At 45.8% G+C, this 21,092-nt stretch overlaps 3 protein-coding genes across 4 annotated transcripts; all 3 read left to right on the top strand.

Moving 5' to 3' along the window:
• The first annotated feature begins 59 nt into the window (after nt 1–59).
• Nucleotides 60–7,759, top strand: LOC125718053 (target of Myb protein 1-like). 2 transcript variants are annotated; one of them, XM_048991539.1, is made up of 16 exons: nt 60–435; nt 1,724–1,808; nt 2,170–2,248; nt 2,584–2,733; nt 2,957–3,091; nt 3,181–3,285; nt 4,345–4,461; nt 4,562–4,695; nt 4,805–4,844; nt 4,928–5,072; nt 5,162–5,219; nt 5,627–5,702; nt 5,958–6,026; nt 6,230–6,289; nt 6,673–6,712; nt 6,878–7,759. In XM_048991539.1, exons 1-16 carry the CDS (start codon nt 384–386, stop codon nt 6,985–6,987), a joined length of 1,455 nt encoding a protein of 484 aa, XP_048847496.1. In that variant the 5' UTR covers nt 60–383; the 3' UTR covers nt 6,988–7,759. The 2 variants fall into 2 exon arrangements, with proteins under 2 accessions (XP_048847496.1, XP_048847495.1); XM_048991538.1 differs by having other exon boundaries at nt 5,955–6,026.
• Nucleotides 7,760–8,077: 318 nt separating this feature from the next.
• On the top strand, nt 8,078–12,910 carry gcat (glycine C-acetyltransferase). Its single transcript, XM_048991543.1, has 9 exons — nt 8,078–8,650; nt 8,980–9,110; nt 9,396–9,497; nt 9,607–9,753; nt 10,535–10,689; nt 10,809–10,891; nt 11,712–11,883; nt 12,063–12,184; nt 12,554–12,910. Exons 1-9 carry the CDS (start codon nt 8,434–8,436, stop codon nt 12,703–12,705), a joined length of 1,281 nt encoding a protein of 426 aa, XP_048847500.1. The 5' UTR covers nt 8,078–8,433; the 3' UTR covers nt 12,706–12,910.
• Nucleotides 12,911–14,397: 1,487 nt separating this feature from the next.
• On the top strand, nt 14,398–20,629 carry mcm5 (minichromosome maintenance complex component 5). The gene is made up of 16 exons (XM_048992127.1): nt 14,398–14,895; nt 15,198–15,324; nt 15,403–15,531; nt 15,766–15,938; nt 16,022–16,177; nt 16,733–16,908; nt 17,834–18,005; nt 18,134–18,245; nt 18,340–18,483; nt 18,578–18,643; nt 18,738–18,914; nt 18,994–19,106; nt 19,241–19,369; nt 19,732–19,874; nt 19,955–20,082; nt 20,301–20,629. The coding sequence occupies exons 1-16, from the start codon at nt 14,729–14,731 to the stop codon at nt 20,400–20,402; spliced, it is 2,214 nt and encodes a 737-aa protein (XP_048848084.1). The 5' UTR covers nt 14,398–14,728; the 3' UTR covers nt 20,403–20,629.
• The last annotated feature ends 463 nt before the right edge of the window (nt 20,630–21,092 follow it).

The following is a 21,092-nucleotide window of genomic DNA, read 5'->3' as shown; positions in this document are numbered from 1 at the left end:
AGGCGTCATGTGTCGCAGAAAAACGTACATACCTCCTAGAACTGGGGACTGGGCTGTCAAAGGCATTGTGAATTGGTTGTGTTTGTAATGTTTGCGGTAATTAACCCCAAAATCCAGGCATTCCTTCGCAGAACAGCTTCAATTGTGTGAGAACTTGCAGGATGCCAGATTCGTTTTCCAGTATTGTTGTTTTGTCGAATCGGCTTTGTGGGCATATTTATTTCCAATGATTATTTCTGACGTAACGTCACTCTCCACCCTGTCCCCGTCCCTGCTTTTCACTCGGCTGCGCGTTCGCTGCTCGCCAAGTGCGCGCGTCCGTGGCCGAACCTGCAGGAACTTTATAAAAGAAGGACAAGAACAGGGGAGACTATCGCAAGAAGATGGATTTCTTGATAGGGAGTCCATTTACTACTCCAGTCGGACAGCGAATAGGTAACATTAGCAGAATAACGCTGCGTTTGTCTGATTGCATTGCGATTTCTGCTTGCTGTGTATTGATCTCATAATATTATCTTCTATTCCAGCATTAATTATTGTACATAAATATTGACTGATGAGCTTAAGTGAAATTCGATGAAAAATCAATTATGTAAGTTTTCGGGGTTGAATTTAGTAACAAAGCCGGCTGGCTACAGGTAGTGAATATTGAATGTACAGACCTCATTCGTGGGTGGTGACGCGCTGAATGAATTCGTTATCCGATTGGCTGGATTGGATGATTTGACGTCCGTATTAGCAAATGATGTATAGAAATTACTGAGTGGGCGTGGTTTAAGGAAACTCGCGAAAGCCTGACCTCGTTTTATAACGTTAATGCTATTTAGAAAGAATAGGTCTTTCTTATAAGCTATGAATACTTAACGAGTTTAGTCGCCTCTGATGACTTTCTTTCGCCATGGATTTCTTCTATACAGAAATTTGCTTATTCATTATGAGAAAAGCCAATAAATTAATTTTGACGGACCTGAAAGTTTTATCACGTCAATTTTTGTATTCCAGCGTCATGTACATTGAGCAAAAATTAATTGTAGGAGATAAATGATAATGCAGACAGACTGATTATAACGCGCATTACCATTTAATGTGATAAGAGGCAGACATATAATTTGCATATAATTTGATCGCTTTCTTTCAGTATTATCGTCTGCAGATACTATGAAAAAATAAGGATGCTACAAAGGGGCTGACGAATTATGCACTAACAAACAAAGGCAGATTTATTAAAGCAGAAGTGCCATGCCATATCTAATGGGACTGATGCTAAAGTATCAAAAACTCGTTAACGTTCAGTCGAATAACTTTAGGCTTGTATTGTGGTCTTGTATTTAAACTGGTTTTGAGTAGGTGGGTAACGAGGTGGAAAGTTCAGGTACAGAAAGTAAAAATCCAGACCATGATTTTGTTCCAACAAACCAGCTGAATTCTCTGTGACTGTGACTCTTAATACTGAACTAGTTGGTTGGAACAAAATCTTGGTCTGAATTTTTACTCTCTGGACTGGAAATTTCCACCTCTGATTGGCATCTATGAATAGCCCTTTGTGTGTACATTTGTACCTTATACTTCTTAGGATTAGCTGTGGACCTACTGCAGTCCAAAGCTAACTCACAATGCACGATATTCCTGGGGGAATGTTATTCCATGCCTCTGTGTACCTGTATATGGATGGTATGACAATAAAGACTGCTTGACCTCACTTGACAAGTGTTGGTTTTTCTAGAACATGCCACAAGTGCTGCTCTCCTGTCAGAGGACTGGGGCTTGAATATGGAGATCTGTGACATCATCAATGACACGGAGGACGGGTAGGGGGTTTGTTTTTGCTTTAAACAGAAGTTGCCTTTATCCAAATAAGCAGGGCATTTTTCCATCTAATGCACTTATTCATTTATAAATAACTAGGGTCCATACTGACTTTTGGGGCTCCATAGGCAATTCTGTTTTTTAACCATTAGATTATTAACAATAAGTCATTAGCATTCTTGAAAATTTCAATTATACCAAATTGTTTGGTCTCGATATCTCACTAATTAAATCAATTTAGTCCTGTATTAGACCTTGGGGGGGTTCATGGATTAACAAATGATTATTTTCATAAGCAAGTTTTCTCATCTATTTAGTCTTCCCAGTAACTTTAGTTGTTAATAATCATTTCGTGATTTTTAGTCCAAAAGATGCAGTCAGGGCAATAAAGAAGAGGATTGTGGGAAACAAGAATTTTAGAGAGGTCATGCTGGCGCTAACAGTGAGTCCATCCGGTTGTGTCTCATTCTTTCTTTCTTGCCATTTCAAACTCTCTTCCATTGCGGTATTTTTCACTCAGCAGTTTTGACTGCAGCTTTAGTAACAACTAAACTGACATCATGTGTGTGGCTGTACTGTACACCTCAACCCTCTGGACACTGCTTAGCACTGCTAAGAGCCCTAGCAGGCTCAGTAAATGCCCACGGTATGGCAATGGCAGAGGATTCAGGGTTGCCAGATTCTGTAAGATGACTGGAACTGTAGCCAGTTCGTGCAGCGTTGGTGTGTGAAGATCAACGCATATGGTTGGTGTTTAACTGAATCCTGTTTCCTCAGGTGCTGGAGACATGTGTGAAGAACTGCGGACACAGGTTTCACGTGCTGGTGTCCACGCGGGAGTTTGTGGATGGCGTTCTGGTCCGAGCCATTTTGCCCCGGAACAACCCGCCCATGGTGGTACAGGACAGGGTGCTGAGCCTCATACAGGTGTGTAGAGCCTGTGAAGCGTTTACACGTTTGGACACTACGTGGTGTATTTTTGTGTTTGTGTGATGGTTCAGTGGCATAATACCCCCTTCCCCCGTGTGCTTCGAAACAAATCTGGGTGCTGTTTGTGTTACACGCGGCAGCCTGATCCTCTGTATCTCCTAAGTACCAGTCCTGCTGGCTGGTGTCCCAGCGACCGGTTTGATTAATGTTTGCCGTTTAGGCGTGGGCTGACGCCTTCCGCAGCTCGCCGTCTCTGACGGGCGTCGTCTCCGTGTACGAGGACCTGAGGAGGAGAGGCGTGGAGTTCCCCGGCACTGAGCTGGATGGCCTCTCCCTGATCCACACCCCGAGAAGGGTAGGTGCTGCACCCCCCATGACTGATGCAGCATCACACACCCCTCCCTCGTTACCCCGTGCAGACCTGTCTCATTCGCCTGCCCTCAGAGTCTCCCATGCAGCTCAGCTCTCGTCTCCCCACCCGCTGTGGCCTCTGACACCCCCTCTGCCCCTGTGTCAGTCCAGGATGCGATTTCACCCCCGAACAGCGAGGTAACTTTTTCCTTATTACCCAAACATGTGACCTCATACGGCGAGAGGTGTAGCTATTTTAGACCTAGAGCAGAACTAGATGTTTTCTTTTTTCTGGAGTATGTTTATTTTCATATCTATCAGTGATCTTTTCTGCATGGTGAACCATGTGATATACTTGAAAACAAAATGCTAGAAACGATTATAATCGTTAATAATCGATAACGATTATACATTAATAATCAAAGTCATTGGACATTGATCAGCTGCCATACATGCAGGGGCAGTTCTGGGGGACAAGGGTGACCAGTGCCCCCCTAAATACATATGATACTTGGGTTTGATAATGTATTATTAATATCCATCCATCCATTTTACAAACCACTTATCCTTCTGAGTCGCGGGGGGTCCGGAGCCTATCCTGGAAATTATGGGCATGGGAAACCGGAGTACCCGGGGGAAACCCCAAGACGACAAGGGGAGAACATGCAAACTCCGCACACATGTAACCCAGGCGGAGACTTGAACCCGGGTCCCAGAGGTGTGAGGCAACAGTGCTAACCACTGCACCACCATGCCGCCCCCTAATATTATTATTATTTTTGTTGTTGTTGTTGTGATTATTTACACTTACCTTTACATTTATATATGTGGGCTAAAATTTTGTGCCAAGGCGAAACACAATCGTAAGCACGTTTTCGTAACAGACTCTTAATGCAGGTACATCAGGTGGTCGAGTAACTTCAGTTGGTAAAACATAAAGTTAACAACAGAAAAAAAAATCAAGCTTGTGTTAACAAGTCAGTCTGAACAAGAAATCAGACTGTTAGATATTGGTAAAAACTGTAAAATGTGACTGCAGAGCATTGCATAAATAACTTATCGGTTTTCAAAATGGTCTTTTGCTTCTTCATGCTGGCAGTCTAGTGTAAGTAACACATGGAGGACATTAAGTTCAAATGGATCTGGCCCCCCTAATAGAAGAAATGGCCCCAGTCTGGACCCCCCCGGTTGAAATGGTGCACACCACCAGTGCACACATGACTGAGATGCGTTAAGAATGTAGATTCTGGATCTCAGGTGGAGAAGCTGAGAGTTGAGCTGGACACGGTCCGGGGAAACCTGACGCTGATGTCGGCGCTGATGAGCCAGCTGGAGCCAGATCGGGCCCGGCCAGCAGACATGGAACTGCTTCAGGTCCGACGCCGCCAGATCCGCCTGCTCGCTGGGGGGGAATCCCATGCCCCCGACTGGCACAAATCCTCCTGTCTGCTCTCCTCTCTCTGTCCGCCAGTAGCAGTTGTACTCGGTGTGTAAGCGCATGCAGGATCGGGTGGTGCAGCTCATCCCAGTGGTCAGCGAGGAGAGCCTGATGGAGGAGCTCCTGAAGGCCAACGACGAGCTCAACGCCACCTTTGTCTCCTACAACAGGTGCTCGCTGCGTTTTTATCTTCTCTGGACTTACCATGTGGCCAAGAGTCTTGAAAATATAGTGCATGTGTAACATGCACCCTCTCCTATGCATTTTGCCTCCTGTCAGGTTTATGAAACACTGCAATGGACAGAATACTACAGAGCAGGTGAGGCTGCATTGTTGTCTCTTTCTTTTTTCACTGTATGTATAAATTTCTTTATTTCACACTTTTTGCCATATTATTCCCAGGCCTCTGATACTACCTATGGCAATCTTTTTGAGCTCAGTACCACCCCCTGCGCTTTCAACAAATCAGCTGCTCCTATTGCTCCCGCCCACCAGCCCGCCAGCCAATCTACTGTGAGCATGCTCCCCAGTCTGTTGGCTGGCCTCAGTAAGTGGTGATCATCTGCTGATGTCGGCCTGCATGCATGCTCCAGACATGTATATTAATGTGTTTCTCTTTGTTCCACCCTCTGAAAGATACCAGAGAAGATGACCTTTCCCTGTCTGCTCAGGGCAATCATAACTCTCAGCTCAGGTAGGAGGTGTTGTGGCCGGGCGATCTTGCCAGTAGAGCAGTGGTTCCCAATCCAGTCCTCAGGGGCCCGCAGACAGTCCATGTTTTTGCTCCCTACCAGCTTCTGGCAGGGAGCAGAAATGTGGACTGTCTGGCAGGGAGCTGGGAGGGAGCAAAAACGTGGACCATCTGTGGGTCCCCCAGGACTAGGTTGGGAAACACTGCAGTAGACTAATGATTGAACTTTGAACTGCACAATGAAGTCATCCTGCTATATTAGTGACACCAATTAGAGGCGGTCATGTCAAACTCCTAGGCAGGCGGTGACCTAATCAGACACGTTGCAGAAGGGACTCACCCCAACCTCCACAGACACTAGGCCCAGGGGTTCACAGCCACTTAGGCTCACAGGCTTGCGTATGTTGCAGTGAGAAACGTGACATCCCGAGGGTAGAAAAGTTACTGACTGAGGCTCCAGAGACCAGACTACAGAACAATGGAGAGGTGTGTAGCCCAACAGATGCTTGTTTTATTAATATAACATAATAATATAGTGAGCTGAATTATTGATAGTTATTATCCAGTCAAATTATACAAACAGATTCTGGTGTTATGTTGTGTATGTTGATTTATGCACCTTCTTATGATTTACATGGAGTATCTATCTGTGTGTTGGTCTGTACTTCTCTTTCAGTGTGATGTGTCACATGACTCCAGGCAGAATGTTAATAAACTGTCTGTCTGTCTGTCTGTCAGAAGGACGTCAACGTGGAATCTGCCATCCTTGGCTCCTCCCCTAATTTTGATTGGATGGTGGCAAAGGGAATGGTGGGTGCCGCTCAAAGATAAGAGGGATGAAGCATAAGTGGGTCTGTTCTGCTTTGTTTCTGTGTGCAGATTTTTGCAGTAGTAAACCAGGGCTAATTAACTGGTAAATAATAAATAACAATGCTGGGGTTTTGCAGTAGCACTGGGATTGAATGTAGAAGGAAAAATAATGGTGCCTTTGTCCTGTCCCCCCCACCTCCCAGATTCCAGTGAGTCAGACAGACGCAATGGAGGACATTGAGAAATGGCTGGATGTTGATATGGTGAGACTTCTCACTGTAGTTGAAGTTGAACTTTTGTTATTTGCTTCTGAATAGTTTCACTTATGACACTGTCCTTTTACTATTTTTTTACTGTTGCCAAGGTCACAGGAAAATAGGCTGTGCCCTTAGGGATCTAGCTGCTGAAATTTTAACCAGTTAAACTCCCTTCATTAGCCTATGACTGACGTACATTGTACGTTTCTCAACATTCAGTCCCTCCCTCTGGTCCCCGTGTTTATGTGGATTATCTGTCTTTCCTGGCTTCTCTGCCAGTGCTGCCCACTTCTTCTGTACCTTGAAGGGATGCTAGTGGGTCGTGTTCTATAAATTTGCCAAATCGTAGCCATAAGCTGATCCTGATAATGTAACGTTTTGTCCTTCAGGAGGGCGAGTTGACTGAGGGCGAGGGCGTGACCAGCGAGGGTAAGTTGTTGTTGTTTTTCAGCAGTTTTAATCATTATCCTCCATGAAAGTACGTGGGTGGTGTCGACGTCCCCATAGCCTGTATTTCTGCTGTCATTATGCGCTGTGTGTTTCACCCACGTCTCTCACACATTTTTAAGGTGCTGCCATCTTCTTGGCTTTCAGAGTTCGACAGGTTTCTGGAGGAAAGAGCAAAGGCTGCCGAACACCTCCCATCCCTCGGGGCCCCGGTGCCGGATCCGCCCCCCCCGCAGTCACATGACTTCATGCTTTGAGCAGCTTGGAGCGGTTGGAGACGAACTGGCAAAAACGTTTGGCACCAGAAGGACGGGCGTCATGATACTAACACGGGATCACCAGAGTTCCCATGACAGGCACCTTTTATCAGAGAGAAACAAAAATTATTTCTGTTTAAGGTTAAATGAGCACATTACTTCCTTAGAGTCATGTCCGAACCTCATCCTGATTATAGTAATAGTTCTTTGTGTCCTTCCATTCATAAAAGGTCAAGATTATTTCGCAGACAGTTCTGAAAACTGATTAAGTTAAACATGAACAGGACGACTTTAAACAAAAGGTCAAAAATGTACATTTAGCGATGCCACATAAAGAGTATCCACATGTGGGATAGTAGCTTTTCAATAGGCGTGATGCCATCTTGCGGCAAGACATGAATAATGCAATTTGATTCGGATTTTTTCACTCAAAATAGTATACTCCAAACGTTACCGCTGGATGGCAGCATGTTGCATGAAAAATTATGTTCCCTTGATTGGTTGTTACAATACTACCCTCACAGCTGCACGACCTTCGTTTTCCTTTAACCAGTTACAATGAAATTATTTATTGTTGTTACTACAATAAAAGTGAGTGAAAATTAAAATAGAACTGATATAATTAAGTTAAATGAGTTTAAGGGTAATATATATTTTAGTGCTTGAAAAAGTTGAATCAACACATTGTCACAGTGTGTTAATTATTGCTCAGTTGTGTTTGTTATATTGAAATGTTTTATTAAAATAAAAAATAAACTTTAGATATAATGAATTTACAGAATTTCTCTGGTAACCCTTTCTCATTTTACTGAGTTCAAGTTTAGAAACATCTGTTCTGAGTAATTCGGCCGTATCCCTACCACAACAATGCACATTATGTAAATAATATCGATTATCCGTCTTATTCATGAGATCCTCAAGGGAGCTCATCAATAAAAAGGAATGTGATATCTTTTATATGTCTAATACATTATTAAGCTAATGCTTAAAAAGTTTGCAATTGCGTACTGACACGTGAATGATGGACGAGATATTCATCGGTTGTTACATAACGCGGGAAAAGGTTTTGAGCTCGTTGCTGAAAGTCATAACGACTCTTTTATTTTTGGTCTTCAGTAGTCGACTGTGAGTCATCTAATCAGACACTGCATTACCGGCGTTACAACACCCCTACGTCCGGCACTACTGGGTTATTGTACAATTGAAGCAGGATTAAAAAGGCATATGACCAAAAGTAACAGTAAAGTTAAATATTGGGTTAAGTGGCATTTAAAAAGGGGTGTCGCCGATATATTCATTTAGGATTGGTCGGAACCACTGACATTTTTGTGTTCGGTGGACATGATTGGTCTCGTTGTCACGCCCATGCACGCTATTGGCGCACAGGTCACATAGTCGCTATTTGGTAACGCCTCCTAAGCGAACAGAGTTTGACTGACTGTCGCCATGCTTGTCCGAACAACCGTTTTTAAAGTAAACTACCAGGTAAGGGGTATTTTAAGCCCTCTGCTGAACTCAAATAGGAAATACGCCGCTCTTGCCGAAGCTAAGTCGGTGCTGGAAAGCGAACTTGAATCTATCCGAGTGGCAGGGACGTGGAAAGGAGAGAGAGTGATCACATCCAAACAAGGACCGCGCATCAACGTGGATGGGAGTCGTGGCGGTAGGACACTAGTTGTGATCAGGATTTCTGTGCAGCTGTCTTTTGTGCCTTCAGTGCTATTCAAGCTTGGGAACTTTCACTCACTTTTGCTTTGTTTCATTTTGGCCCACCCCGCTTCCTTCCTCTTCGTTAATCAGCAGTTGTCCATGAATAGCCACGATTCTGACTCGATACATATGTCTTCTGTGATGTCCCGTAGAGCAAATATAAAGATACACACTCATACAGAGGGTATAAATATACAAATACCATATATGGACAAACATGAATTACTGTCACAGACACGCCGATAAATCCGTCTCCCCACTTCCCTCCATTTGCGCTTTCAGACATACTGAACTTCTGTGCAAACAACTACTTGGGTCTCTCCAGTCACCCCGAAGTGATCGAGGCAGGAGTTGAAGCCTTGAAGCAGTATGGTGCCGGGCTCAGCTCCGTGAGGTTTATCTGTGGTACGCAGGTAAGGCCAGAAAATATTGTCTAACAACAAATAGTGCTGGACGTAGGGGTGCTGAGGGTGCTTCAGCACCCCTGTGGTTGTTGGTGGTAATGCAGTGTCAGAATACTGTAGGACAGTCTGCCTATCGCTATGTAGTTTTCTTCAGACAAGCATAGCGTTATGTTAATTATCTCGCAGCTTATATTAATTTCTCCGAACCAGCACCGAAAATGCTTGTTGAGCTGAAGCCTTGAATTATGATCCCAGGCTTGCAGAAAATGTATCAGATCTTCTCAAATCCCTCAGGACCTCCACAAGCGGCTGGAGCAGAAAATCGCTCAGTTTCACGAGCGGGAGGATGCCATCCTGTACGCCAGCTGTTTCGACGCCAACGCGGGCCTCTTTGAGGTAACTGGCACCCAGCTCTGTCCTCCTGTCTAAGGCTCCACCCCCTTTATCTGGTGGTCTGTGATTCTGTGCGTCACATTTTGTGTCTGTCTCTGCTGTTCTCTCTCAGGTTCTCCTGGGGCCCGACGATGCGGTTTTGTCTGACGAGCTGAATCATGCGTCCATCATCGATGGGATCCGGCTGTGCCGAGCTCGGAGGTTCCGCTATCGGCACATGGATCTCAAAGACCTGGAGGATAAGCTGAAGGAGTCGCAGGTGAAACAGAAGACATGGTGACATGTCTAATTAAGAGTGGAATAAGAGTAGTCAAAATTCACTTATGTGCTGCCAAAAAGCGTGATTTACAGCTATTTATAAAATGCACTGTCAGGATCGCCGGGTAAGCGGCGGGCAGACGAGCGGACAGGAAGCAGGCAAGGAGGCGAGAGTTGGGGGAAACTGGGGATTTATTACGGGACAGGATAGAAGAGAGCAAAACAATAGCACAGACATCGACTAACATCAATGACGGACAACAAGGCAGGGCAAGACGTGGACTCAAATAGACAGGACTGGGCGAAAATAATCGGACACAGCTGGTCAAGATCGGGGAAGCACACGTGGATAATCAGGGGACGTGGCACACACGAGGATCGGACGAGCCGGACGTGACACACACCAAGTTTAATTCCATTATATTGTAGCAGTAATTACTGTGAGCTAACAAATCTTATGCAGCATATGTAAACATTCATGAATCCCGAAGTGTTGAAGTCCATTCAGATAGCATCAGGCAAGCAAATTTTTGCGTATTGCCCATGGTCTTCAGCACACTAAGTATTGACTTCCTCTGCCAGCCCCTGGAGGGTGGACTCCCACTTTGATTCTGGTTCCTCCCGAGGTTTCCTCCTTATAGGGAGTTTTTCCCTGCCACTGGTACCTCTGGCTTGCTCACTGAAATTGAAAGTATGAATCAGAATCGTTTATTTTTTGCCAAGTGCTTACATACGTATTTTAATATGCCTTTAAATGGCCACTTCTCACTCCTGCCCGTTAGTCCTCCAGGTTGCGGCTCGTCGTGACGGATGGCGTGTTTTCCATGGACGGGGACATTGCGCCCCTGGTTGGAATCTGTGACCTCGCCGAGCGATACAGAGCGATGGTTTTTATCGACGAGTGTCACGCCACTGGCTTTATGGGTCCCAGAGGCCGGTGAGTGGAGAGGGGGGCTGCAAACCTGATCACTTTTTATGAGTCGAGCCACACCTCCAAGCAGGCGTGGCTGATGTGCACTCGCCCTCATAAGTTCCTTCCTCATTGCTGCCCTGCAGGGGCACGGATGAGCTGCTGGGGGTGATGGACAGGGTGCACATCGTCAACTCCACCCTGGGCAAGGCCCTGGGGGGTGCGGCTGGTAAGATTCAGGATTTTGTAACTGTGCAAATACTGTTTGCATGGTCAGCAGTTTTTACGATTTGCAGTAGTATGCAAAAGTCTGAGGCAGTCAAGGAAAATGTTTAAAGCTTTTTATCTGGGCAATAAGTCTATATTTGCTCGAAAAAAACACAATGTAACACGAGAACATATGCAAACAGTAACAATAAAAACTTACAAGAATATCTTCTGCTCTCCAAAAAGTTACTGATATCTAGTTGGACGGCTAGATGAACACTGGTTCAGTTCCCAAACTTCTCCTCAGGGGCACCTCAGCCGTTCCATGCGTTTGTTTAATTTCACCACCAGCTCAAGTAATTAATTACTTAAAAAAAGGTCATTGAGGTTTGCATTAGTGCTATGCTAATGGTCGAGTCAAAACATTCATGGTGTGTAGGAGGGTTGCTGCATGTACTGGGGTGACTTTAGCAGAGGTTTTGCAATGGCTACGCTGACACACTTTCACAGGCATCATAGTTTTACAGCAACATAAAGATCATTTAAACTTTGTTTTCTCTGACTGCCTAAGACTTTTGCACAGGACTGTGTGTCCAGTGGACTTGAGTTTTCTTAAAGCTGCATGAACCATCTTTAGATGCAGTTATGTTTTTATACTCTTCCATGTCACATCGTCCACTGAATCCATATATTCAATTCAGTTTATTTTTATACAGTGCCTTTCACAAGTCACCCCTAGGTGCTTTACATGGGTGTTTTGTGATACATTACAACGTCATTATACTGTATGTTATATATGTTGTTATATGTATAATATACATCATATACTCTCTCTTGCTCAGGGGGGTACACGGTGGGTCCCAAAACTTTGATCGACCTGCTGCGACAGCGTTCGCGCCCGTATCTCTTCTCCAACTCCCTCCCCCCTCCGGTGGTGGGCTGCTCCACCCGTGCCATTGAGCTGCTGCTCCAGTCCAATGAGATTGCCGAGAGTATGGCGGCCAAGACCAAGAGGTAAATGCAGGGGGGACAATAATATGTAGGTAATAAACTTAGTGAAAATACATGCTTTTATATGTGTGCATTCAAATTTTCATAATACTTTACCCAAAGTTAAATGTGCAGTAATCTTTAAATAAGCTTGAATTATTGTGACTTCTTTTAACTTAATACACTGTCCTTATTTTCCCTAGGTTCAGAGACTCGATGACTAAGGCTGGCTTCACTATCTCGGGCGCAAACCATCCCATCTGTCCAGTGATGCTGGGGGATGCACAGCTAGCCTCTGTGATGGCTGAGGACATGCTGAAACTGGGTGAGTCTGCTGGACACCCCTCGGCACACAGCCCTTAGTGGACTGCTCCACAAGAGTGAAGCTTACGTACCCCAAGTGAGAATAGACAGGAATTACCAGAGTGATTCATACACAGAGCAGACTGGGTGAATAGCTGCTTCAGTCTGTGTTTGTTATATAATACCGCACATTCAGTATTTAGGATACGACTGCCGATCTCCATTGTTCGTTGTACATTGAGATGTCTGCTTTTGCTTGTTTTAGTCTCCAGGCTGCTGTGACTTTCATTAAATTTGCAGTCCCTGTATTTTCGTGATCATGGTGTTTGATCTACAGACTGTGATTGTGTTCTCTAAATATGTGATCGGCATTTTCCTCCTCTCCCCGTAGGGGTGTATGTGATCGGGTTTTCTTACCCGGTGGTACCCAAGGGCAAGGCCCGCATCCGGGTACAGATCTCGGCCGCTCACTCGGATGCAGATATCGACCACTGCGTCAATGGCTTCATACAGGTTGGGAGGAAGCATGGAGTGGTGCCTTAAAAACAGAGGTGGTACAGGAACTGCAGGAAGATGGGTGGATGACAGAAACCTCATAAGGACTGTTACCAACATAGAGTAGATTGACTGACTGTTACGTAGCAGTGAATCGGTCAGTCCCAGTCTGTCTGGATTGATTTTGCCACTGGTAAATGAATATGTGTAATCATTGTAATGCTGTTTATTAAAGTTGTAAAGCTCCTCTGTTTATTGGAATTCATGTGCGTCATTCTGTGCGATATGGATCAGTATTAACATTCACAACAAAGCCGGAGGGGGGAGTTACTGTCTTAACTTGCTGATTTTTATTGTGAAACAGGCACACCTCCTCTGAAGCAAACGTACTAAATTGACCTAACATGAATTTCCCTGAGGGGATAAATGATCTTGTCTGTCTTTGTCAAACTGGATTTTTTTTTATTGATTTTCATGCCCTTATCGTTTAGAGTAATGGCTAATATTCTAGCTGTCAAAAGACAAAATTGACTGCTTCTTTATTTCAACATCTCAGCCTGTCCCGAAAAGGCTGCCCGGGGGACAAAGCTGGGGTACACCCTGGAAGGGATAACAGTCTGTCTCAGGAAGCCTATCCTCCAGAGATACAGCAAGGATCATCTTAGGCCTCTGCAGAGCAGTGTTTCTCAAGCAGGTCCTCAGGGGTGCCCATACAGTCTGTGTTTTTGCTCCCTCCTACAAAATGTGGACAGTCTGGGAGAGAACTGGGAGGGAGCAAAAACGTGGCCCGTCTGGAGCTTCTGAGGGCTGGGTAGAGAAACACTTTTGTAGAGAATAGTATGCTTTTACTCCTATCTCTTGAACATGTCACTCTGTTTAGTTCTGTTGGTTCTTAAAGAAGACAGTCATGGATTTAATTGTTTATTAACTTCCTCTTGCTGTCAAATCATAATTTTAATATTAAAACTGTTTCCCCCCTGGATATCGGGAGAAAATGCGCACAAAAGGCAATTTAGAGACGCGAATTATCCGAATTGCATGTCTTTGAGTACAGGAATAATCCTGCGCAGTATGAGAACATGCAAACTCCAAGCGCACAGAGTGGAGACCGGACTGAAGCCTCCCCATTCTGGAGCCGTAATCCAAATATTGACTTTTGTAGTGCAAAGAAAAGCTTCCCAAAATTGCACCATCCATCCATTGTGAAAAGTTCTTATCCAAAGAGGCTTAAAGTATCAATGATACAAAATGTGTTACCAGACCTGCCAAAAATGTTAACATTTTTCAGTGAATCAATGTATGAGTTTATATCGGTCATTGTTAATCTAATGCAATATCGGAGACAGTATAGGAGATACCGGACACTTAATTTTATACAATACAAAGATACGTGCATTTATTTTAAAATGTTTAATGGCAACTTGTAATAAGAATTAAGTCATTTCAATTTTACTATTACATAATAGAAATCTTAAGTGATCACATATAAAGCTTCGTACCTGCGATGGCACTACGTATCTTTCAGGTCAAATACATATACACGTGAACGATATCTTTCTTAATAATCTAGGGTACTTCCAGGACCTTAGCAGTCCTCTTCGTTACTTTCCCGCCACCAATACTCCTTAAGCACAACCCCCAGAGTTCAGTGGGCGTTTAATCTAGCCCCCGCGAAATGCAACAAGCCAATCATCACTAAGCAGGGATACATTTAGCCAATCACTAAAGCAGGTCTGTGGGTGGGATGGGCCTACGGAGGAACCAGACGTGAAGTTTGCCGCGAAATTTTCAGCGAGGAAGTCGGGGGAAACTTATTGTCTGAGTGTATTTGGCAAGTTTGTGTATGTTTATATTAAATGTATATGTTTTTAAACGAAGGATAGTTATTACGTGTCTTAATAACATAAAGTTCGTAATCTAGAGGACGACTTCTTCAAATAACAGTCCTGCGAAGCTTTTTTGCATCTGTTGTGACTACAGACAGGCTTGCGCTTTGGTAATCAACACAACGGTAACGCAAAAATTAATTGATTGTTTAGCTATCTGAGTAAATAGGTGAAAGTGGTGCAGGATGTCTGGTTTTGATGACCCAGGAGTATTTTATAGTGACAGCTTCGGCGGTCCGGAAGGACCGGCAGACGATGGAGTAAAGAGAAGCCAAATTAAAAAAAGATTCAAGGAGTTTCTAAGACAGTTTCGAGTCGGGACTGATCGAACGGGGTTCACCTATAAATATCGGTAAGACGTGTTGTTCTCATTAATGCTTACTGTAATTTCAATTGATTGACTTTCATAGACTTTATTCACATTTGGAGGTCGTTGCGTGTCTTATGTGTTCTTTGCCACGTTGATATGAGCTGCCACAGATATTTGAGAAACTTATACGGTCTGTTACAGATGAATTTTAATGTTGGAAGAGCAATCATTCTCTAAGACACATTTTATTTTTAATGGCTGCGACAGCTGTGATGAAACCGAGGTGGATTTGCTGCGCCCTGGAGGCTTCCGTCATTAATATTAGTTTTGGAAATCATTTTTAGAGATGAACTCAAACGACATTACACATTGGGAGAATATTGGGTGGAAGTGGAAATGGAGGACTTGGCCAGCTTCGACGAGGAGCTGTCTGATTGTCTCTACAAGCTCCCCTCAGAAAACCTCCCCCTGGTAAGAGACCGCTAGTTACGCGCCTGTTTGCGGAAATGTTCCGGTTTTTCGCCATTGACTCCGAGTTAATGTCGACAGCTTGAGGAGGCTGCGCAGGACGTGGCGGACGAGGTCACCAGGCCACGGCCCATCGGAGAAGAGCAGGTCCAAGACATCCAGGTCATGCTGAAGAGCGATGCCCACGCAGCCTCCATCCGAAACCTCAAGGTGAGACGAGAGCCTTGTAACTAAGAGATTTATTAATAATTTTGGACAACTCCAAAAAAAAAAAATCTCATTGAAAATTTTGAAATAATTCAGTCCTGTTAGATTTCTTTGTTTTAGTTTAGGGCAGTTAACATTTCTGTCTTGGATATAATTTCTGATTCCCTGTGTGAAGTCATCTCTGAAGAATATGTTTGAGGAGATTATTATTTTTTAACGTCGTTCCTGCTTTCCCAGTCGGATCAGGTGTCCAGGCTGGTCAAGGTCCCAGGGATCGTAATCTCCACCACAGCTGTGCGAGCAAAAGCTACCAAGGTGTGCCTGCAGTGCCGGGGGTGTCGCTCGGTCATCAGCAACGTCCCTCTGCCCCCAGGGCTCCAGGGCTATGCCCTGCCTCGCAAGTGCAACGCGTGAGTCCTGTTCCCTGTACGGGGGTCTGGCGCGTGACCCACGAGGCCCTGACAGCCTCCCTGTCTGTCTCTCGGCCCCACAGTGAGCAGGCCGGCAGAGTGAAGTGCCCCGTGGACCCCTACTTCATCATCCCGGACCGCTGCGCGTGCATCGACTTCCAGATGCTGCGGCTGCAGGAGTCGCCCGACGCCGTGCCTCACGGGGAAATGCCCCGACACCTGCAGCTCTACTGCGACAGGTGGGCCGCCTCTGCCCCCTGCTGCATGGGCTTATCACCATTAACGGAAAACTGAAACCTATAAGGAAATATTTTTGTCAACTGAAATAAAGAAAACAAAATTACTACAATAACAAAAATGAAGAAATATTACACCTGAGACTAACAAAATGAAAAGAGAATTGAATAGTTTCCATTTAATTTTTTTGTTTTAACTGGTCTATTGCCAAGTTACTTGTAAACTGTTCATAATACCAAGAACCTAGTTTGCCCGTGTTGAGAACATTAGTAAGTAATGTGCTCTGTGTATTCAGGTACGATTGTCTAAAGGTCAGATACAGTCTAGCTGTCATCGTATCCATAGAAATAAAATAACTAAAATTATATAAATTCAAATGGAATGTGTGTGTGTGTGTGCGTGTATAATATATTTATTTATTTATTTATTTATTTGAAAAAATAAAGCCTAAATCAGACTTATAATGACAGGCTGGACTGATGTTTCAGAATGATGATCCTTAGTACTGAAAATCCCGATAGGATGCCTGACCTGCCTGCTGTCTTGCTTTCCTTTAGGTACCTGTGTGACCGTGTGGTGCCTGGAAACAGGGTGACCGTTATGGGCATCTACTCCATCAAAAAAGGGGCTCCGGCCAAGTCCCAGCGCCGCGGCCGGGACAGAGCTGCCGGCGTCGGCATCCGCTCGTCTTACCTGCGTGTTGTGGGCATCCAGGTGGACACCGAGGGAGCAGGTATGGAGGAAAGGGCGCGCAGGTGGCCGCTGGGTACTCACCAATCATAAGCCTGGGCATTTCTGCTGAAGTTCATTTGTTTTTCAACATAATATCGACCCCAAGCACACACAGGTTATGTAGTAAGTATTATCTTGTGAACAAGCAGAGAGATGGAGTGCTGTGACAGATGACCTGTCCCCCACAATCCCCTGACCTAAGCCCTATAGAGCTGCTTTGGGATGAGTTGAATGGAAGAGCAGGGTAGCTGACTTGTACCCAGAACTTGTGGAAAGTCCTTCAAATCCCAGGGAGTGCATGTTTTATTCTTCTCTAAGCCACTTTGGATAACAGTGTCAGATGAATTAGTCAAATTGCTGTGTGAAACAATGTCCAGAGTCAATACTGTCATCGAAGCCAAAAAGAGGTTTTTTTATAGTGTCTAAAATTTGAGAAGATTTGGAGATGTTGAACATGTCTCTTGGTTGTCGCAGTATTTGATATGTATCACTTCATTGTTGGATACCTACTGTAAGGTGAATAATGTTGCTGAAATGGAGACATTAAATGCACTTTTGACTGGTACTGTAAGTAATTTGTACTTTTAATGGGCAATTTTAGATTTTCTTTTTACTTCCTGTTCTATTAGAATTAGGATTTAGTGATCAGTGGTCATTGACACACCACAGCACACAGTGTGCAACAATGAAATGTGTCCCCTGCATTTAACACATATGTGGCAATGTGACATAGCAGGGGGCAGCTAATTCAGCACCCGGGGAGCAGCGCTTGGGGGCGGCACCTTTCTCAGGGTACCTCAGTGGTACCTTGCTGCTCACGGATTGAAACCTGCAATCTTTCAATTACAAGTGTGCTTCCCTAACCATTAAGCCACCACTGCCCTATTACTTTTACTGAAACCATTGCTTGCCCCTGATGCCCCCAGGCCGGGGTGGCTCGGGGTCCGTGACCCCGGAGGAGGAGGAGCAGCTGCGGACGTTGGCCGCCTCGCCCTCGGTGTACCAGTCGCTGGCTCGCTCTCTGGCTCCGTCCATTTACGGCAGCGACGACCTGAAGAAGGCCATCGCATGCCTGCTCTTCGGTGGCTCCAGGAAGAGGTGCGTTCGGTGACGTTGCCGGGGAAACCCTGGCAGCCACACCATGTGCCGATTTGTGATATCAGAAGGAGCAGGAATCGCCACACGAAGCAGGGGGCGGGGCCTAACCTCCCGCTCTGTTCCGTCAGGCTGCCAGATGGCCTGACCCGGAGGGGAGACATCAACCTGTTGATGCTTGGGGACCCGGGTACAGCCAAGTCCCAGCTGCTGAAGTTTGTGGAGAGGTGCTCCCCCATTGGGGTGAGTCTGCGTGTCGCTCATACTGAAAGGTGTGGTGGTGTTATCGTCCTGGATCTTCCTACTGTTAATCTCTCACCCCCCCACACACACTCAGGTCTACACTTCCGGCAAGGGTAGCAGTGCTGCGGGGCTCACCGCCTCCGTGCTGAGAGACCCCAGCACCCGTGGCTTCATCATGGAGGGCGGGGCCATGGTGCTGGCCGACGGGGGCGTGGTCTGCATCGACGAGTTTGACAAGGTGAGGGAGCCAGGCAGCCGTGTAGCGGGGAGGGGAGGGGGTCAGGTGATGTGCAACTTGCATCACCGGTTCCGTAACATCCTGCGTGTTTCAGATGAGGGAGGATGATAGAGTTGCAATCCATGAAGCCATGGAGCAACAGACCATCTCCATTGCCAAGGTAACAGCAGCATCTTTACCGCATTCATTAGAATATCTGCACATGTGTTTTTGTTTGAAGTGGTTGATCCTGAAATGACCCTTAACCGCCACAGGCTGGCATCACCACCACTCTGAACTCCCGCTGCTCAGTCCTGGCTGCTGCCAACTCGGTCTTTGGCCGCTGGGACGACACCAAGGGGGAGGACAACATCGACTTCATGCCCACCATCTTGTCCCGTTTCGACATGATCTTCATTGTCAAGGACCAGCACGACCAGCAGAGGGACATGGTCAGTGGCTGTTGGCAGAGGTTCACCTGCTCCCTCTGGTGGCCAGTCGTGTTATAACACCTCCCCACCTTCTCATCAGAACCTGGCCCGTCATGTGATGAATGTTCACTTGAGCGCTCAGACCCAGACGGAGGGCATGGAGGGGGAGATCTCACTGGCCACGCTGAAGAAGTACATCGCATATGCCAGAGCGTAAGTACTGTTCTGAACAAGTAACAGTGCTTGGTGGGGGGCAGCCATTTTGTTCTTAAAGGGACAGTTAAAGTTTTTAAGAGTGCTAAGGACTGGCCGTTTACTCTCATTCTGTGTGGTTGCCGGCGTTGCAGGAAATGCGGCCCCCGCCTGTCTGCGGCGGCCGCTGAGAAGCTGAAGAACAGGTACGTGGTGATGAGGAGCGGTGCGAGGGAGCACGAGCGAGAGAGCGACAAACGGGCGTCCATTCCCATCACCGTCAGGTGAGTAGCGCTCAGTGCTTGTGGATACTGGTTATTCGGGCACTATGGCATGTGGTCTGGGACTGCGTGACGTTGCTATATATGGTCAGTATTCACAACCCACAAAATTTCTACGAGTGATTGATATTTGCATGTATGAGGCTAGAAGTTACATTTTTTTAATAATCACTAAATCAGGCCTGCCGTTCGTGTCAAAATGTGAATTACACAGTACTAATTCGATGGAAGATCTTCCAGCAAAAAGCGCATTTAAATCTGCCAAGTTATCCGACTTGTATTACAGGCTTGTGAGCTTCTTGGTTTGTTAGTCAGGTCTCGTTACCTGGGACAGCTACATGTTTGCTCCCTTGTCTCCCACACAGGCAGCTGGAGGCTGTCGTAAGGATCGCAGAGTCGCTGGCGAAGATGAAGCTGCAGGCTGTAGCTGGGGAAGGAGAGGTGGACGAGGCACTGCGTCTGTTCCAGGTGTCAACACTGGACGCTGCTCTGTCAGGCAGCCTCTCAGGTGTGTGGTGTGTGTGGTGTGTGTGTGGTATGCGTGTGTGTTACTGCCCCTCAAACTAATAGTTCTCAACTGCTTTGTAGGTGTTGAGGGCTTCACGACACAGGAGGACCAGGAGATGATCTCGCGCATCGAGAAGCAGTTGAAGCGCCGCTTCGCCATTGGCTCGCAGGTGTCCGAGCACAGTATCATCCAGGATTTCACCAAGCAGGTTCGTCCCTAGTGCCACGCTGTGACCTGATGGCTGTGTTGGGGATTACCCTCACACCAAGCCGCCTCCGCAGGATATGGATTCCTTTGACATCTTGCTGGTTGCTTAATATTTTGTTGACTAAAGTTGTCCCCCGACCCACAAAAAGGCAATAACTGCCTAACGGATACTGTCTCCTTGGGTCCTTCTTGACGGATCACTGTCTTCCCGCTCCGCAGAAGTACCCGGAGCAGGCTATCTACAAGGTCCTGCAGCTGATGATGAGGAGGGGTGAGCTTCAGCATCGCCTGCAGAGGAAGGTGCTATACAGAGTCAAGTAGTGGGAGAGTCTCGCTGTCGCTGGAGGCTGCACGGAGAGGGGGCGGGGCCATGAAGCCCTTATGGCTCCTCTTTAGGTGTCTTTCAAAACACCTGAACAGTTTGCAGGAAAATCTCCTTATGTTGTCACCACAGATGAGCTGGTGGGCATTGCCAGTTCGTACCCTTAGGCTGTATAGTCTTTTTTTCCCCTCCTTTTTTTGTTCTCTTAACTGCTCCCACCCCCCCCCCCACCCTTTGTTACACTGAAAAAAAAATTGAATCTGATTATAAAGTTGCTGTGCTGTTTATGGTATTAAAATGTCTAAATAAAAATATGGTAATGCAAAGAGTGATTTGTTTTTTTTTTCCCGTTCATTCTGGCGCTTCCAGTTGTCATTTCCCCCCCCCCCCACCGACACAGTCCTCCCGTTGAGAAACACCTACCCTGATCGTTCGTATATTCACGCATCATTGACATTTTAGCCGAAAATCAGTGGTTCCATGGCTATAACTGCTAGGTGCATTTGGAAATTACAATACATGGCAGCTACAACGCATCGATAGAGAGCCGGTAACTAGTAACTCAATTTATTATACAGCTATGTACCATGAATAGCGATAAGAGTTCAAGGAAGTCTCGCGCTATTCATTACTGAACGCCAGACGTTCAGTTTGCTGACTGAAATCCGCGCAAGGTCGTTAAATTTCAA

Source organism: Brienomyrus brachyistius, chromosome 22 (genome assembly GCF_023856365.1).
Source record: "Brienomyrus brachyistius isolate T26 chromosome 22, BBRACH_0.4, whole genome shotgun sequence".
Lineage (NCBI taxonomy): Eukaryota > Metazoa > Chordata > Actinopteri > Osteoglossiformes > Mormyridae > Brienomyrus > Brienomyrus brachyistius.
The sequence above is the reverse complement of the archived record's forward strand: the minus strand, read 5'-3'. Positions and strand labels throughout refer to the sequence as shown.

Coding starts and splice junctions, on each gene's coding strand:
- LOC125718053 (XM_048991538.1), top strand. CDS start 384: ATGGATTTCTTGATAGGGAGTCCATTTACTACTCCAGTCGGACAGCGA. Junction 436..1,723: donor TCCAGTCGGACAGCGAATAG/GTAACATTAGCA, acceptor TGGTTTTTCTAG/AACATGCCACAAGTGCTGCT. Junction 4,462..4,561: donor CAGACATGGAACTGCTTCAG/GTCCGACGCCGC, acceptor GTCCGCCAGTAG/CAGTTGTACTCGGTGTGTAA.
- gcat (XM_048991543.1), top strand. CDS start 8,434: ATGCTTGTCCGAACAACCGTTTTTAAAGTAAACTACCAGGTAAGGGGT. Junction 9,754..10,534: donor ATAAGCTGAAGGAGTCGCAG/GTGAAACAGAAG, acceptor CCTGCCCGTTAG/TCCTCCAGGTTGCGGCTCGT. Junction 11,884..12,062: donor ATGGCGGCCAAGACCAAGAG/GTAAATGCAGGG, acceptor TATTTTCCCTAG/GTTCAGAGACTCGATGACTA.
- mcm5 (XM_048992127.1), top strand. CDS start 14,729: ATGTCTGGTTTTGATGACCCAGGAGTATTTTATAGTGACAGCTTCGGC. Junction 19,107..19,240: donor TACATCGCATATGCCAGAGC/GTAAGTACTGTT, acceptor CCGGCGTTGCAG/GAAATGCGGCCCCCGCCTGT. Junction 19,875..19,954: donor TCTGTCAGGCAGCCTCTCAG/GTGTGTGGTGTG, acceptor ACTGCTTTGTAG/GTGTTGAGGGCTTCACGACA.